General features: G+C 45.2%; 1 protein-coding gene across 3 annotated transcripts in view; it reads left to right on the forward strand.

The window, feature by feature from the left end:
* The window catches only part of STK11IP (serine/threonine kinase 11 interacting protein), a 34,400-nt gene extending 25,662 nt beyond the window's left edge, over positions 1-8,738 (forward strand). For all 3 annotated transcript variants that reach the window (XM_081171374.1, XM_081171375.1, XM_081171376.1), the window contains exons 17-25: positions 631-796; positions 1,500-1,931; positions 5,426-5,538; positions 5,682-5,779; positions 6,217-6,395; positions 6,865-6,949; positions 7,141-7,226; positions 7,333-7,562; positions 7,855-8,738. In XM_081171374.1, coding sequence (XP_081027500.1) covers positions 631-796; positions 1,500-1,931; positions 5,426-5,538; positions 5,682-5,779; positions 6,217-6,395; positions 6,865-6,949; positions 7,141-7,226; positions 7,333-7,562; positions 7,855-7,995 — 1,530 coding nt within the window. In that variant the 3' untranslated portion in view covers positions 7,996-8,738. The remainder of the gene's footprint in view (positions 1-630; positions 797-1,499; positions 1,932-5,425; positions 5,539-5,681; positions 5,780-6,216; positions 6,396-6,864; positions 6,950-7,140; positions 7,227-7,332; positions 7,563-7,854) is intronic.
* The last annotated feature ends 6,863 nt before the right edge of the window (positions 8,739-15,601 follow it).

A 15,601-nucleotide genomic window follows, 5' to 3' on the forward strand; every position in this document is an offset into this window, starting at 1 on the left:
TGGTACACAGCTCAGATTGGAGTGGAAGGGGAGGGTGCCCCTGCAGAACCTTAGCTTCCCAAATTTAGAGGGGGGATGTTGTCTCTGAGGTGGGGCCAGCTTGACTCCTAAGGACACAAGAGCAGCCCTGTCTGAACAGGTCAATGGTCCCATCTAGTCTACCATTCTCTTTCCCTCAGTCGCCACCAGATGAGTGTGGGAAACCCAAATGCAGGGCATGGAAGTTGATGATCATTTCCTGCTCCCCAGGTACTGGCATTCTGTGACATACGGCTTCCAAACCTTGAGTTTCAAAATGCTGCCAAGATTAATAGCCACTTGAGTTGGACAAATTCAGGGACGAAAGGTCTAATCCCCTTTTAAAGTTATCTGAGCCACCGCATCTTGTGGCAACAAATTCTATAAATTTTGTATTTCACCTTATCTGTCCTAAATCAGTTGCTAGTCAGCTTGGAGAGAAGTGCAGTGCTTCCTCCGGTGTTCCTGGCCTCCCACCCTCTCTGCCCAAGGCTAAGAAAGGTACTAGTTGTGATATTCACTCTGGTGTAAAGGGAGGCAGTGGTATCTCAGCTGCCCTCGCATTCTTCTGCAGCTGTTCTGCCCACTTCTTGCTTTTTTCTTTTTTTAAAGGACTTGCTCCGAGTGCTGGGACCCACCCTGGAGGAAAACCAGAAGAAGGCCGAGGGAAGTTCAAAGCTCCAGTGTCTAAAATGCAAACAGGAATTTGTTGGATTCTTGTCACTTGGACGGCAGAATCCAGGCTCCACTATAGACACTTCAGCTTTCTCTGAACAAGGTATGGGATGAACAGGTTATCCCTATTTGCAAAATGGGGGTCATACCTACTGGGTTGTACTAAAGCCCTATAAGTTCAAAGCACTCATTGGAATGTGAAAACACTGTGGTTGACCACTTATAATCTGATTTGTTCTCCCTTGAAGAAGAGAGATCTAAAATGGATTAGTAGGCTGGGCTCTCTTTGGGACTTAGTCGTCACATCACTTTGTGAACCTGTGTCTAGGGGATTTGGAGCCTTTGAATGAGTAAATTGGCTACTGCAGCTACTTTGCCTTCTTCCTAGATCTGTTTAGTCCTCTGCTACATCTGCATGTTTCTATGGTAGGACTTTTGCTGCCCAGCTGTTAAATTTCTCTATAATGCTATGAATTATATTGATTTTTTTTTTCTGGTTAGCTTTCCATCTTTGTGAGAGTGTTGTGTTATTTAATCATAAGTCATTGTCTTAGCTATTTGGATGAATTCCTTTGGGGTGGGGGAATGCATTGACATAGTATTCAACTTTTGCTTTTCTTAATTTTTTCAAGGTTGATTATGAGAGATGAATACATGGAAACTCCCTTAAGGAGAAGGCAGGACGGCAAGGGACTAACATGTTAGACTTTGGGTCCCCAAGAGTAGAGCCTGGTGCTTGATTAGTTTGCAACTAGGACTGTGGCTGCCAGACGAGGTTCTGCTATGTTCTTCTTCTTCCTCTTCAGGTGCCACTGCTCTCAGTGAGCCCACCATCTGCCCCAGCTGCTCCAGCGACCATGTGGTCATCTTGCCCTGCGAGGGGCGTTCCAGCACTCCATTGCTTCCTGGGGAAAGCCAGCAGGAGGCCGAGTTGGGAAAGTTCTACACTGGCGAAGAGACTACCTCTGAAACGGGAACCGGCTCCAGTCCCCGGATCCAAGAGCTAAGCAGTGACCAAGGCAGCGCTGCCCATTCCAGCTCCCGCAGTTCGGAAGGGGCGGACGGCAGTGGCAGCAAGAGTGGCTTGAGCTCCAGGGGCCGCTACTCCTTCCTCAGCCAAACGGATACCAATGGCGGGGGCCTGTTGGGGAGCTATCAGTATGGCCCTTCCCGTGGGCCCACCCCTCCCCAGCTCTCCCTGAGCATGGAGCAGGAGGAACACTGGAATCTGAGTCCCCGTGAGTGCTGGCAACCTGGTAGGGGTGGGTCTGCAAAGTCATGGGGAGCGCTGAATTCTGCACAGTTAGAGGGGGTATACTAAAAGAAATGTCATCCTCTGCCCTAAGACTCAGTATTAACCTTAGTTATTATCTTTGAAACTGCCTTAACTCCTGCCACTGCCCAGGCTGGTATTCCTATAAATAGAATTGTGGTTTTTTTCCTGCAGAAGTGAAGCAGGAGCTCCATCTGCTGATTGTTAAGAGCACTATGTGGCTATTTATTTGAATTGTTTCGTTTTCAGCTGCAATTTTGAATGCAGCCAAGAGGCGGTGACTTGCTAATGTCTGTGTAAATGTCTGCTAAAGGTTTGGTGGTGGCTGCATTTGGATTGGTAGTGCCAAAGTAAGGCGACAGCAGGCAGATTGCTTTAATTCAGGCCTGCCTAAGTGGAGTGGCTGGGGATGGAGCTCTTTAGGGGGGGTGTTACCAACAACCTCCATTGTTGCCAGCTTACTCCCATCTCTGCGTAGGAGCATCTGTGACCATGAAGTTACCTGTCAGAGTTGGAAGGGGTCCCTAGGGTCATCTAGTCCAACCCCCTGCAATGCAGGAATCTCAACTAAAGCATCCTTGACAGAGGGCCATCCAACCTCTGCTTATAAACCTCCAAGGAAGGAGAGTCCACCACCTCTCATAGCAGTCTGTTCCACTGTTCTTCTTTAGTTAGTCTTCTTTAGTTAGTTTAGTTAGTTCTTCTTTAGTTCCACTGTTCTTCTTTAGTTAGAATCTCCTTTATTGTAACTTGAATCCATCTCCTCCAGCACTGGAGAAAACAAGCTTGCTCCATCTTCCATGTGACAGCCCGTTCGATATTTGGATATCATATCTCAGTATGGCCAATGGTCAGAGGTTGTGTTCCCAACAGCACAGGTTTCCCACCCTGGTTCTAATCTGTGCCTTTTCCCGACTTCAACTTCTATTAGAGCTGGGTTTCATAGACCATAATATTATTATTATTATTTTAGATAATTTTTTTATTAATTTTCCATAAGTAAAAAAGAAAACAAAGCAAAAACATAATTAAACACAAAAACGACTTCCCCGTACCACCCCTTTTCTGCATTCTTGTTTCAAGATTTTTCAGCAACCCTTTCGTATTAAACTTATTTCTGTTTCGTAAATTTAACTTCCATAAGATATTAAAACAACTGTAGTTCTTTATCTCTTATAGCCCTGATCCTCTAATTTTCCAAATTACAACAGTTTTTAAGGTAAACTTTAAATTTGTTCCAGTCTTCATCCACCGCCTCTTTCCCCCGGTCTCGGATTCTGCCAGTCATCTCCGCCAGTCCCATATAGTCAATCACCTTCGTCTGCCATTCTTCCAACGTGGGTAGATCTTGTGTCTTCCAATACTTTGCTAGAAGAATTCTTGCTGCTGTTGTGGCATACATAAAAAATGTCCTATCCTTCTTTGGCACCATTTGGCCCACCATACCCAGGAGAAAGGCTTCTGGCTTTTTATTAAAAGTTCTCTTCAGAACTTTTTTAATTTCATTATAGATCATTTCCCTGAAAGCCTTAATCCTCGGGCAGGTCCACCAAAGGTGATAGAAGGTTCCCTCCGTTTCATTACACTTCCAACACTTGTTATTGGGCAAATGATAAATCTTTGCTAACTTAGCCGGAGTCATGTACCACCTGTAGATCATTTTCATAATGTTTTCTCTTAAGGCATTACATGCCGTAAATTTAACACCCGTGGTGCATAACTGCTCCCAGTCAGCAAGCTCAATGTCATGCCCTATATCCTGTGCCCATTTAATCATACTAGATTTCACCATTTCATCTTGAGTATTCCATTTCAACAGCAAGTTGTACATTCTTGACAAGTTTTTAGTATTGGGTTCTAACAGTTCTGTTTCTAGTTTTGACTTCTCCACTTGGAAGCCTTTCTTTCTGTCCTGTTTGAATACTTCATTTATCTGTCGATAGTGTAGCCAATCTCTCACCTTAAACTTCAATTTCTCGAAACTCTGCAATTTTACTTTTTCACCATCTTGTTCTATCATTTCAAAATATTTAGGCCAATTAGACTCCATATTCAATTTTTTCACCTCTTTTGCCTCCATTGGTGACAGCCACCTAGGGGTTCTGCTTTCAAGCAAATCTTTATACCTTATCCAGACATTATACAGAGCTTTCCTTACCATATGGTTCTTAAAGCCTTTGTGCACTTTTACCTTGTCATACCATATATATGCATGCCAACCAAATCTGTTATCAAACCCTTCAAGATCCAAAATGTCTGTATTCTCGAGGAGCAGCCAGTCTTTCAACCAGCAAAACGCTGCTGATTCATAGTAAAGTCTTAAGTCCGGCAGGGCAAAACCTCCTCTATCTTTTGCATCTGTTAATGTCTTAAATTTTATTCTTGGCTTTTTGCCCTGCCAAACAAATTTCGATATGTCTTTCTGCCACCTCTTGAAACAGTCCATCTTGTCTATTATTTGTAATGTCTGAAACAGGAATAACATTCTAGGCAATACATTCATTTTGATAACAGCAATTCTGCCTAACAAGGAGAGTTTCAGCCTTGACCATATGTCTAGATCTTTCTTAACTTCTGTCCAACATTTATCGTAATTGTCTTTAAATAAGTTCACATTTTTCGCTGTCAGGTTCACCCCCAAGTACTTCACTTTTTTTGCTATCTCCAAACCTGTTTCATTCTGAAATATCTCTTTTTCCTCATTTGTTAGGTTTTTCTCCAACACTTTAGTTTTTTGTTTATTCAATTTAAATCCTGCAACTTGACCAAATATCTCAATCAGTTCTAAAACTCTTTTTGTACTGGTGTTTGGCTGCTGTAAAGTCAAAACTAGGTCATCTGCAAATGCCCTCAGTTTATACTCTTTCACTCCGAGCTGAATTCCTTTAACCAACTGGTCCTTTCTAATCATATTTAACAAAACCTCCAGGACCAGTATGAAAAGTAGAGGGGAGATAGGACATCCCTGTCGTGTTCCTTTCTCTATAGCTATCTCTTCCGTTACCACATTATTCACAATTAGCTTTGCCTTCTGCTCATATATATTATCACCCATAATATTATCTGGGTGAGTGGACATATATTCTGGGAAAGCTACATGGCACAGAAGGGGAATTCTGCATAGATCTGGTACTTTGAAGCCCATTAGCAACCTTCGGAATGTGGTCCACATTTCCATGGATCTATCTAGCTTGGGACCTAGTCAGATGATAAGCATACTCTAGCAGAGGGAGGCTTGCCTTCAAAAGAGGTGGGCCTAACAATCTCTATTTTGATGGATTCTAAACTCTGTGACCAATTCAGGTATGATCTTGTAACTGAAATAAACCCAGTCTGGATGCAGTAATAGCTCTAGTTTGATACAGGCACCCATGACTACCTGGTTGCAAAGTTAAAATGCTGCCGTTGACTGCTCAACCCCACTTTTTCTTCTTTTTAAAAACTCTGTTGCCCCCTCAGCCACCCACAGTACTATGGACATGCAGGACTTCTCCTCTGTGGATCATCGGCTCAAGCTTTATTTGGACATGGAGGTCTTTGACAGGGCAGAGGAGTTCAAGTGCTTTCTGAAGGTAAGAAAGGCAGCTCTCCACAATACTGACCATTTAAGGTGGGTGGGAACACATCTGGATTTAACTTAGGCATTGACAGTCATGTATGTTGGTGTTTTTTCCTGAGGCTCATAAGACCCTGCCTTCTGCCATTTTTGTTCTAGGTGGCTGTTGTGAAGAATGGCCGACCTGGGGAATTCTTGGCCCTCCTGGTGGCTTCAGACACCCACTTCCACGTGCTGGAGATTACAAGACGGATTAGGTGAGAAGGGCTATTCTTGGAGCAGTTCTCATTTGTGTTCTGTTTCCTGTCTTGACATCCACTTGATATGGCTAGAGCAAAGAGAACCTTCTCGAATAAAGAAAGACCTCTATTAAAATCATATAACGCCTTCAACCTATGTTACCCGGCATTGTCTACTACCCTAACTAGTAAATAGGTGTTTGAGGTCCCCGGCAGAGGGCTTCCCCCATCACCTGCTTCCTGAAAACCTTTAGCTAGAGATTCCTGGGATTTAACCTGGGATATTCGTTCACACAAAACATGTGCTCCTCTCCTGAGCTCTGTGCTCCTGACTGAGAAAACTCTTATCCCTTCTTGGTGTTCGTCTCTGCCAAAAAAACAACCCTCCTTGACCTTGCTGGGTAAGGTGGGCCCTACCTTGCACTGACTTGACACATTTGGTTCTTCTGCACCAGGGGACAGCCGTCTGCTTGGCTGAAGAAGGGGGACAGTCACTGCCTGTCTGACCTGTCTTGCCTGGAGGTGGGGCTGTGCCATCAAAGCTTGCATATGGAGTTTGTGAATCCCTGTGCCTCCTATAACCTGCTGCTTCGCAACCAGAGTCACTGCAGAAGATTTCTCCAGTGCCTGACATGTAAGAGGGTGTATGGGGCTGTGTGTGCATTTGTGCAAGCTTCCCTGATCTTGCCTCTGTGCTGACAGGGAAGAAAAGTAACCAGAATAATGGTGGCTTGTGTGACAATCCCAAACATGTGCTGTGGTCAGTGCAGTTCTGCTAAGCCTGTTGACTAGAGGCTAATGCAGTGTGGTACAATAGAATTCCTCTTATTTTTGGTTTGGCTTAACTGCCTTGTAGCCTTTGCTCAGATGGTCTTAGAGAGCCAACTCTAGCTACTTGACTCCTCCCTGCTTGCTGCTGTGGGAGCTTTGGTTTCCCACCCACCCATCCAAGCCCTATGTGAAGGAGGGCTCTCTTCTCTGACGCAGCAAAATTTAGTCTTGAGAATTGGCCCTTGCTGGCTTAGACCTTTTACCTGGAAATTTACCTTGAAACCGCCCAAGTATCACAATTGCATCATAACTTCCCTCAATATCCTCTCCAGATCTCAAAGAGGAATTGCCGGCCAAAATCAGGAGGAAAATCCCAGACGTTACTGTGGAGGAAATGAATCCGCAGCATCCATTGTGGTAAGATGCCTATTGCCATAGTACAGTGTAAATGAGGTTTTAGCCTACAGGTGGTGCTGTCGTGACAAGGACACAAAGTGGGAAGTTGTAAGTTATGCAGGCGAGGAATAGTGGTTGGCTAGGATAGGAGCAACAACGGAAAGTGAATTTGGTGGAGGACTTGCCTCAGTCATGTTGTGTCTGTGTTGTAGGCCATTGATTGAAAAGGACCTAGCAAAAGAAGCTGCACGTGGCTTGGCCAGACCCTTCTTCTACCTGTTGGCATACCTCATTCAAGGTATGGATGTGCTGTTCCTGGAGTCATTTTCAACCTCAACAAGACCATTGTGTGGCTTGATATAATTCTGTTGCATAAGCCAACTGTCCAACCTCTTTTTCCCCAGGGGCTTCTGCCTTTCCTGTGACTGTGCTCAGCACCCATAAACATATCTTCCTAGTGGAAGAAGATCACCAGTGGCAAAACATCCCACCCTCTGCTGCCTCAGACACTGGCGCTGAGAAGCAGGCAAAGAAGTGCTCCCGGCTGAAAGGGAGTGAACCAATCAGCAGCATCTGTGGTGTTATACTTTACCGTTTCTCCCCTTGTGACATGAAGCTGCAACTTTACGATGAGGTACAGGTCACAGCATGAGCACTTCTTTCCGGGATACTAAAATGCTTGTATGGAAGGGGGTAAATGCTTCCTTTGGAAAGGTGAGCATTATTGCAGGACTGCTCTCTTGCTCGTAGCTAAATCTACTGGTTCCTTGCAAAAGCAGGTGACCATCTCTGGTCTGAGTAAGGAAGGGCAATTCTGCTTGGTCAAGAGGTGTAACTCAGACCTAGCAAGCAGAATTCAGTCCAGGGGCTTACTGCTGGGTATGCCCATTCCCTGATCATCTGAACTGTGCCTTCTTCCTCTGCAGGTCCTGAAGGTGGAGAGCACTTGGCATTTGCGAACAGAATGTCCAGACTTGCTGGCTGATCTGGTAGAATGGCTGCGTGTGCCCTGGGAAGAGATGTTCTCCATTGCTCTCCAGAAGACTGTTCTTGAGGTGTTGGACTGAACCAAAGCAGCTCTGACTAATATGTTTCTGTCCCTGTCGAATTGGAAGGACAAGTTCTTTTTTGAGCCACTTCCTAGAATGTGGTGAATGACACCATTTTGAACTTCGGGCTGCTGCAAATCGCAGCGGCATCTGGGAACTGTAACTGGAAAGCTTGCATCTGTCTTCTGTGTTGACAGTACAGAATCCTGGCCATTTGCAAGACCTCTTGGTGGCTGTGTAGGTCACTTCCTGCAGGGCCAAGAGGTGAGCCAGCCGCAGTCTGACCACATATATTCCTGTTAGACTGGAAGAAGCTTCAGGGTGGCCCCAAAGCCAGGACTAAGCTTTCCACAGCAGTTCCATGTGCACTCGTCACTTTCTCTTGGGTAGCAGCTACTGGAGATCCTAACTCTCCTGGATTCTACACAAAACTGGACAGTTCTGATCCAGGTAGCGGCCTGGCACTCTCACTGCGGATCTTGGGAAATTGTCTGACCTTCTTTGCTTAACTGTGTAGGCCTCACTTTCCAGACTGGCCAGGTGCATATGCTGCAAATCTGTCCCTGTGCTGGTCGAACATTCCTAAGGGTTGCCTTAGCTATGGGCACAAGGATATGAGAACTCTCTTCTACACTTTGTGGATGTGGAGATATTTGGGCACTCAGGGTATGACACACTGCAAGCTACTGTCTTCCCTGGGACAATTTTAACTGTGAAACTTTTATTTTTTGGTGTTTAATAATAAAATGATTTTTAACTTCTTTTGGGTTCCCCCTTGCTGAGATGATGCAAATTCCTAACTGGCTTTGATTTTGCAAGTAACTGATGCTGCTGTTCTTCTGAGAGTTACCCTGCATAGGAAAATACTGAGTTTTAAGATGGGCTGTGGCTTCACAGTCTAACAGGGGTTCTCAAACTTGGATCTCCACTTTTGCTGGAATAAAAATCCCATCATCCCTGACCAGTGTTCAAAACTCCCAGACTTTTAGGTGCATTTTGCAACAGGGAATTTCATTAGTGCGAGCAGTTTGAGCTCTGGGTGCAGTACTGTGCCTAAGATTTCAGATTAAAACTGCAGAGTGTAAAGAAAGGAAGACCTTTTTCTGCCTCTCCACTACCAGCTATTCTCTGAAGACTGGAGAAGAGACCCTCCCTCTTAAGAATATTAGGGGGGTGGGCCAGGGAAGGACTAGACCATGTTGAAAACGAAGATAATATTTTAGCTGCAGTTCATTTATTTTCAGCTTTGTATTCTTGTTATAAAAAAGCGCATCTAGACATTCTGTTGTTGTACCCATAACCTAGGCTTAAGGTGCCATTTAGCTCCTAGCTTTCATAACTCAGTTTCTAACACTGTCCCTGACCACTGGTCCTGCTAGCTAGGGATGATGGGAATTGTAGTCCAACAACAAGTGGAGACCCGAGTTTGAGAAACACCGGTCTAATAAAAGTGCTTCAGTTGCAGACTTCTGGGGAGTGCAGGGAGATTAAAGTGCAGGGTCTACACTTTTGCCTAGTACTCCAGTGACAACATAGGGAGTGTTGCAGCAAGCCTGGTGGTGATCTTTGTGTCCCCAGGAGACCTCAAGTAACTATTTTTATAGTCATTGATGAAACCTCCTTCTACAGAGGCCTGTTAAGCTGTCAAGGCTTGCTGCCCCCTTCTTTGGGGGCTTCCGTTCTACTAGGTGGCTGAAATCTGAGGAAACGTGTAGGGGACACTGTGCTGAGCAGACCAGGGAAATTATGCAATCCCCACCCCCAGTTTCATCACCCCTTGTTCCTCTTTTTTCAGGGTGGTTCTGTTCCTTTCCATGCATGCCAAGCTAACTGAGAGCCTAGTTTCTTCCAGAATCAGTCCAGGGACATTCCTGGCAAGAGTGTGATCTGTTCTTCTTCCAGGGTGCCCTGGAGCACAGAAATGACTGGGGTATGTTGCATGACCAGTTAGCTGACCTGCGTTCCGGAGAACAAAGCGTGCCTTGATCAGCAGTCCTACACTAACAAGGGACTGAAGCAGAGGCAGTTATATCACAATAATTGAGGTTTTTGTGGATTCTGTGACGGCACTGCAAAAAGGCCAGCAGCTAGGGAGGAGGCCTCTGTGGTGTGCATCTGTTTGGGGGACACACCCAGTGCCTTGAGAGCCAGAACCTCTTTTTATCTCTTTACCAAAAACAACACCACCACCACCTTACTAGGTTTAACAGAAGCGGGGGGCTAGGACCCTGCTTTTTACATCCTTTCACAATGGCCTTGCAAAGTAAGCCAGTGCCAATGGCAAAACTATCCAGTAATTGCTGCCACTACACTTCCTGTTAAACCTTGACAACTTTGTGGAGTGAAGTCTAGGAGGTCAAAGCAATTGCTGCCAAAGGTAGCCTGAGTCGGCACACCCTGCATTTCTCAGATCTCTCTCAATTCATCAGGAACAGCAGGGTTGACATCTAGTTGCCTTCCCCGCATTGGTGTTCAGTGCAACCCCTTCTTTCCCCTGTGAAATCCCACAATTTCAACCCCAGTAGTATACACTCAGCAACTAGGCATGTGGGAGATTACAAAAAACTCACATAAACACCCATTAGACCCCACAGCCGCCATATGTGAATTTTTATGAAGAATGAAAAGGAAGGCAAATGGATAAAGCAGGATATGGAAAATAGATTTGAACCAACAGGTTCAACCTTGCTATTTACAAATGGGCTTCTAATCTCATGAGCAAACCAACATAGGTAGTTTTCTGATGGTTTGTGTGGGATGAAAACTGCATATCCACACCCCATTTTTAAGGGGTTTTCCGCCTACATTGGGTTAAGTTACAAGAGGCTTTCCCCACCCCCCAGCCAATCAGAGCACACGTCATGCTTGCCAGGTTACCAGTATGACACCTTTCTGAGAGCTGGGGAGATGGCAGATGACCCCTGGGGGCAGGTGAAGATGGCTACTGCTGGTGTAAATTCCCAGTGGGATTTCAAATTTCCTGTCCCAAATCTAGCCTGTCCTTTTTGATTCAAGACTTTGATTGGAGTACAGACCTGGCTTATTCAGTTGCCATAGAGGGCAAGAGATCGGACCTTTTACTCAATCTTTACTATTCCTCAAGCTCTCCACCTGACTCTTGAGTAAAGTGGCTTAAATGCTGCCCTGGGTGCAAAGCTAATTCCTTCTCACCCAATACCCACTTACCATTGTTCTACAATGGCTCTGGTTAACTTCATTCTAAGCCTTCTGCTAGGAGGCTGCTTGAGGAAAGCAAATGGAGCACTGCAAAAACAAGCTCCTTCACTTGAGTGATGAATGAGTCTGCTTTGTTTGCTCTATTGGCATCCTGCCCTCCCACCAAAAACTCATGCCGGCTGTGGAAACTAAAGCAAGTTAGATTTAGAGTGCCTTTCTCAAAGCTATCCAGTAAACTTCAGAGCTTACAAGAAATCTGGGGCTTACCACATACCCAACTTGAATGTTTATGACCTTCCTGCCACACTGGGTGCTCTGTTGACCACAGAAAAGCAACGCTGCCTTCCTTAGCCCAGGTTCTTTCTGAAATTTCCATAGTAATTGTGGCATTATCTGAACTGACGATGAGGAACCTATGCCCCTCCAGGTCTTCATCATCATTGGTTGCCTGTCACTTATCCACAATGGTGCTCAGAGTAGCTCACAACATGAACGATGGCAAAAAAATAAATAAATTCAAAAAACAAATTAAGAACAATTGAAAAGAATAATAATGTCAATAGATACAGGAAACAAATCCATACAATAACAATATGAATTAATTATCGGTAATTAACTAGACAGCCTGAAGCTCAACTCCAGCCACAGCCAGCATGGCCAACGCTCAGGGATGCTGGGTGTTTGTGGTTCAGCAGCAATATCTGGAGGGCCATCAGTTCCCTCGCTCTGTTCTCTCCTCCCCATACCCCATTTGTTTCAGAAGCATTTTCACCTCTGTCCCCCTGCCCTAAGCTTATGCTAACTCTTGGGGGCTCCCGATCCAGCACTAACCTCACGATCTATTTTACAGATGAACGCAGAGAGAACCTCGGGTACATACGATCTGCCACTAAGTGTAAAGAGTCATGGATTGATTGCCAGGTGGTGCTTGGGCTACCCCTGCCTTGGAAGGTTCAGGAGGAAGGCAGCACTTATTTCAGGGGGATCTGTATTCCATACAGTTTAAAAACAGAGGTCTCTCCCCACTCCACACACACTGCACAGCAAAAACTTTGTCTTTAGATTTTTCTGTGGGTTGTGGTTCTGTGCTGCAGCAGCATGCTGTCTTATGTAAATACTTGGGGGGGGGGTAGGAAATAATTGAAACCTGGCCAATCCGCAACAATTAAAGCAAGTGAAGTTTTCAACCTCAAAGAACAATGATCAGCCAAGGGCACTTCATTCTAAAAATGGCATATTAAATGGTATGTTGGAGCCTTGTGCTGAGCAGGGCAACAGGGGTGCAGAGAACACCTCTCTGCTCCCTTTCTTTTAATCCTCCCCTATTCTTGGGATGTGTGCTGTGCTTCTGTGTAAGCACATTCCTAGCTTTGAAGGTCTTGGCAGTGGCCAAGCTGACTCTTGCATACCATGTGGAATATTTGGTGCTATGTTGGGGTGGGAGGAAACAATGAAATGTATTTACTCTAAGGAAAATTAAAGAGGACTAATCTGCCTCCCTGGCCTACTAATGGGCTGATTCATTGTTGGCAGAGAAGAAGCCACTAGCTTAAGACCTCCCCCCTCCCCAGCTTTTAGGCACATGCATATGTGTGACCTTTGTGGGCCCATCTGCCACTTCAGTCTGGAGAGTTTGGATTAGGGAGAAATTAGGTTCCCTTAAGCGGCACTTCTGGGACTGAATCAACTGAGAGAGGGCTTCCTTAAGACAATCGGAAAAGGGACACTCCAGCCAAATACTTTGCGCAAAGGGCGTGCAAGTACCTGTTCAGAAACAGGAATGTGACGGCCTTTGGGGATTGGAGAGCAAGGCATTCACTTTGTTGTCAGAGGGCACAGTAAATTAGTATACTGTGATCTGGGAAAGAAGCTAGTGGTTGCTCATCGCATCTTTTTGGAGTAGCTTTCTTGGAGTGACAATGGTACATGCGTTGTTGAAATGGTTGGTGCGAATATGCAACGCGGGAATGGGTGAGGAGTCTGTTCTTGGGGGACTAAAGCTCCCATCACTGCCAACCATTGGCCACACTGGCTGGCTAGGGCTGATGGGAGTTGTAGCGTCACAACAGCCAGAAGGTCACAGGTTCCCCACCCCTGTTGTAAAGGCAGAAACTCTCCAGAGTTCAAGCTGACAATAAAACAAGCGGAGACAAGGAGCTTGCCTGTGTTAGGTGAATGATTCATAAGAATCAGAGAATTTTATAAATGAACGGGGCAGAAGTGAGAATAGAGAGTTGGAAGAAGAAAGTATGGTTACATTATCTAAGCGAGATATCAATGTACCGTATTTTTCACTCTATAAGATGCAATTTTCCCCTCCTAAAAAGTAAGGGGAAATGTGTGTGTGTGTTATGGAGCAAATGCAGGCTCCATGGCTTTTGCTGAAGCCAGGAGAGCAAGAGGGATCGGTGCGCACCAATCCCTCTTGGTCTCCTGGATTCGCTTCACTGGAGAGGGACTGCACAGCTTTCCCTCTCTGCACAGCGCCCTTTCAGCGAAGCAGGAGGAGAAATGGAAGGGGCTCCATTTCTCCTGCTGCTTCGCTAAAGGGGCGCTGCACAGAGAGGGAGAGAATATTTTTTTTCTTGTTCTCCTCCTCTAAAACTTATGGTCAGGTGCGTCTTATAGAGCGAAAAATACAATATATTTCCAAACTGTCCATATTTGTACTCTAGCAAAGATTGGTTATTCTATACCTGTTTTTTTTAAAAAACAAAACAAAACCATGTTCGATGTTTTATGTTTTCGCAAACCGCTTAGAGATTGTCTTACAATCAACCAGTACATAATTTTTATCAAGCTTGGGGCTGCTGTCTCTTCTTGCTCCCCTTGCCATCCCTCACCCATGGGTGTAGCCCAGGTGAGACAGGGAGGGGCAGCTGCCCCCACAAATCAATAAAAATCAATAGCAAACTGAGGTTCTTCCCCCCCCCAACAAAAGGCCTAGCCCCCATTAACAAAAACCCTGATTACGCCCATGCTCCCACCCACCCTGCTCCCACTCCTGGCAACCTCTTCCCGTTACACCTGCCCCACCCTGCCCATCACAGCTTGGCAAAAACCCCCTCCCCTCCCTCATTAAACTGTTTAATAGACAGTTGGTCACTTCAGAGAGCAGTTTTCCAAACCACTTTCTGAAGTGCCCCCACACTCCCTTAAATGTTGCTCCAGTAATGTTTAATGCACGTGGGGGGCTCAGAGAGCAAATTGCTCCCTGGAGCCCCTTCTACCCTCCTTTGAACATTGCTCCTTCCTCAGCAGCTCGCCTGGACTGCCTGCCATCCACGCTGCTCGCTGCTCTGTTGTCACATTGCAGCTGGCATGGCCGTCTGTTGGCAGCCATGTGAACTGCAGCATGATGACAATTTTTCATACAAAAATAAAGTCTATAGAGAGAGATCTCAATATACAACAGAAATCTATGCATTTGTTTTGGAAAGCCTGTGCCTCCTTGTAGTGGAGTACAGGTGCCTTTAAAGGTGTGCTCTTATATTCTTGCCTCTAATTGGCATACACTCAACTTCTAAACCATTTTATGGGCAAGCATCTGATTGTAGCCTGGAGCAAGCACCTACTTTGCCCTCTCCCGGTCTGGTTTTATGGGAACAGAACAGGATTTAAAGAGTGTATTTATGAGCAACAGTGCATAGTGAACTTTTATTTTAATTTATTGCCTGCTGAAACAAAAAATAAAGGTGGCAACCTCTCCCCCTAGCACTAACTGCCGTTGATCATTGCTGCTGGAGGGCCTACTTGTAGTCTGTATGGTATTGTGGCAAACCTTTGCCTCTGCACATCTTGGGAAATGAGATTTATAATGAGTGAGGGGTAGCAGGTGCACCTTGATAAGTCTGGTGACATGACGCTCATTAAGGTTAGGGGGCTGGTGGATGAGTACTTGAGAGAGGCCGCTTTTCCATTGTGCATGCTTCAGACAGCTCCCCATGAAGTCTGCATTGGGTGACACATCTATTGAAGAAGGGAATGCAGTAGTAATTAAGACAAAACTCACCCATCCAATACAGGAAGCTGCAGTGGAACTCTCCCTTGAGCTTTCTCCTCTCCTCTCTCTTTCTTTGCTGTGTACCTCGGTTTTGGGTTTAATATATAGCAAATATATTGGAAAGAAAAAGAAACAACATCTGTTCACATTAATAAAAATATCCCATCCAATTCTAATAAATATAAACAGTCCATATATCCAAATAGGTGTCCAAATGAGATTGCTGGTTTTAAGACTGAATGTCAAAATATAGAAACCATAAGGTTAGGAAGGATATTAATAATCAGTATATCCTCTCCTGCCACCCTCAACATTCCCACACCCTGGAGGCTGGGACCCTGACAAGGAGCCTGTATTGTCAGCTTGTGATGTGCGCAAAAACTATACCAAGCTGATGATGGTGTCAGTCGCCAACTGGTTGTTTTGAGACATATACATTAAACA

Source organism: Podarcis bocagei (assembly GCF_964188305.1).
Source record: "Podarcis bocagei genome assembly, chromosome: 1".
NCBI classification, from domain to species: Eukaryota; Metazoa; Chordata; class Lepidosauria; order Squamata; family Lacertidae; genus Podarcis; species Podarcis bocagei.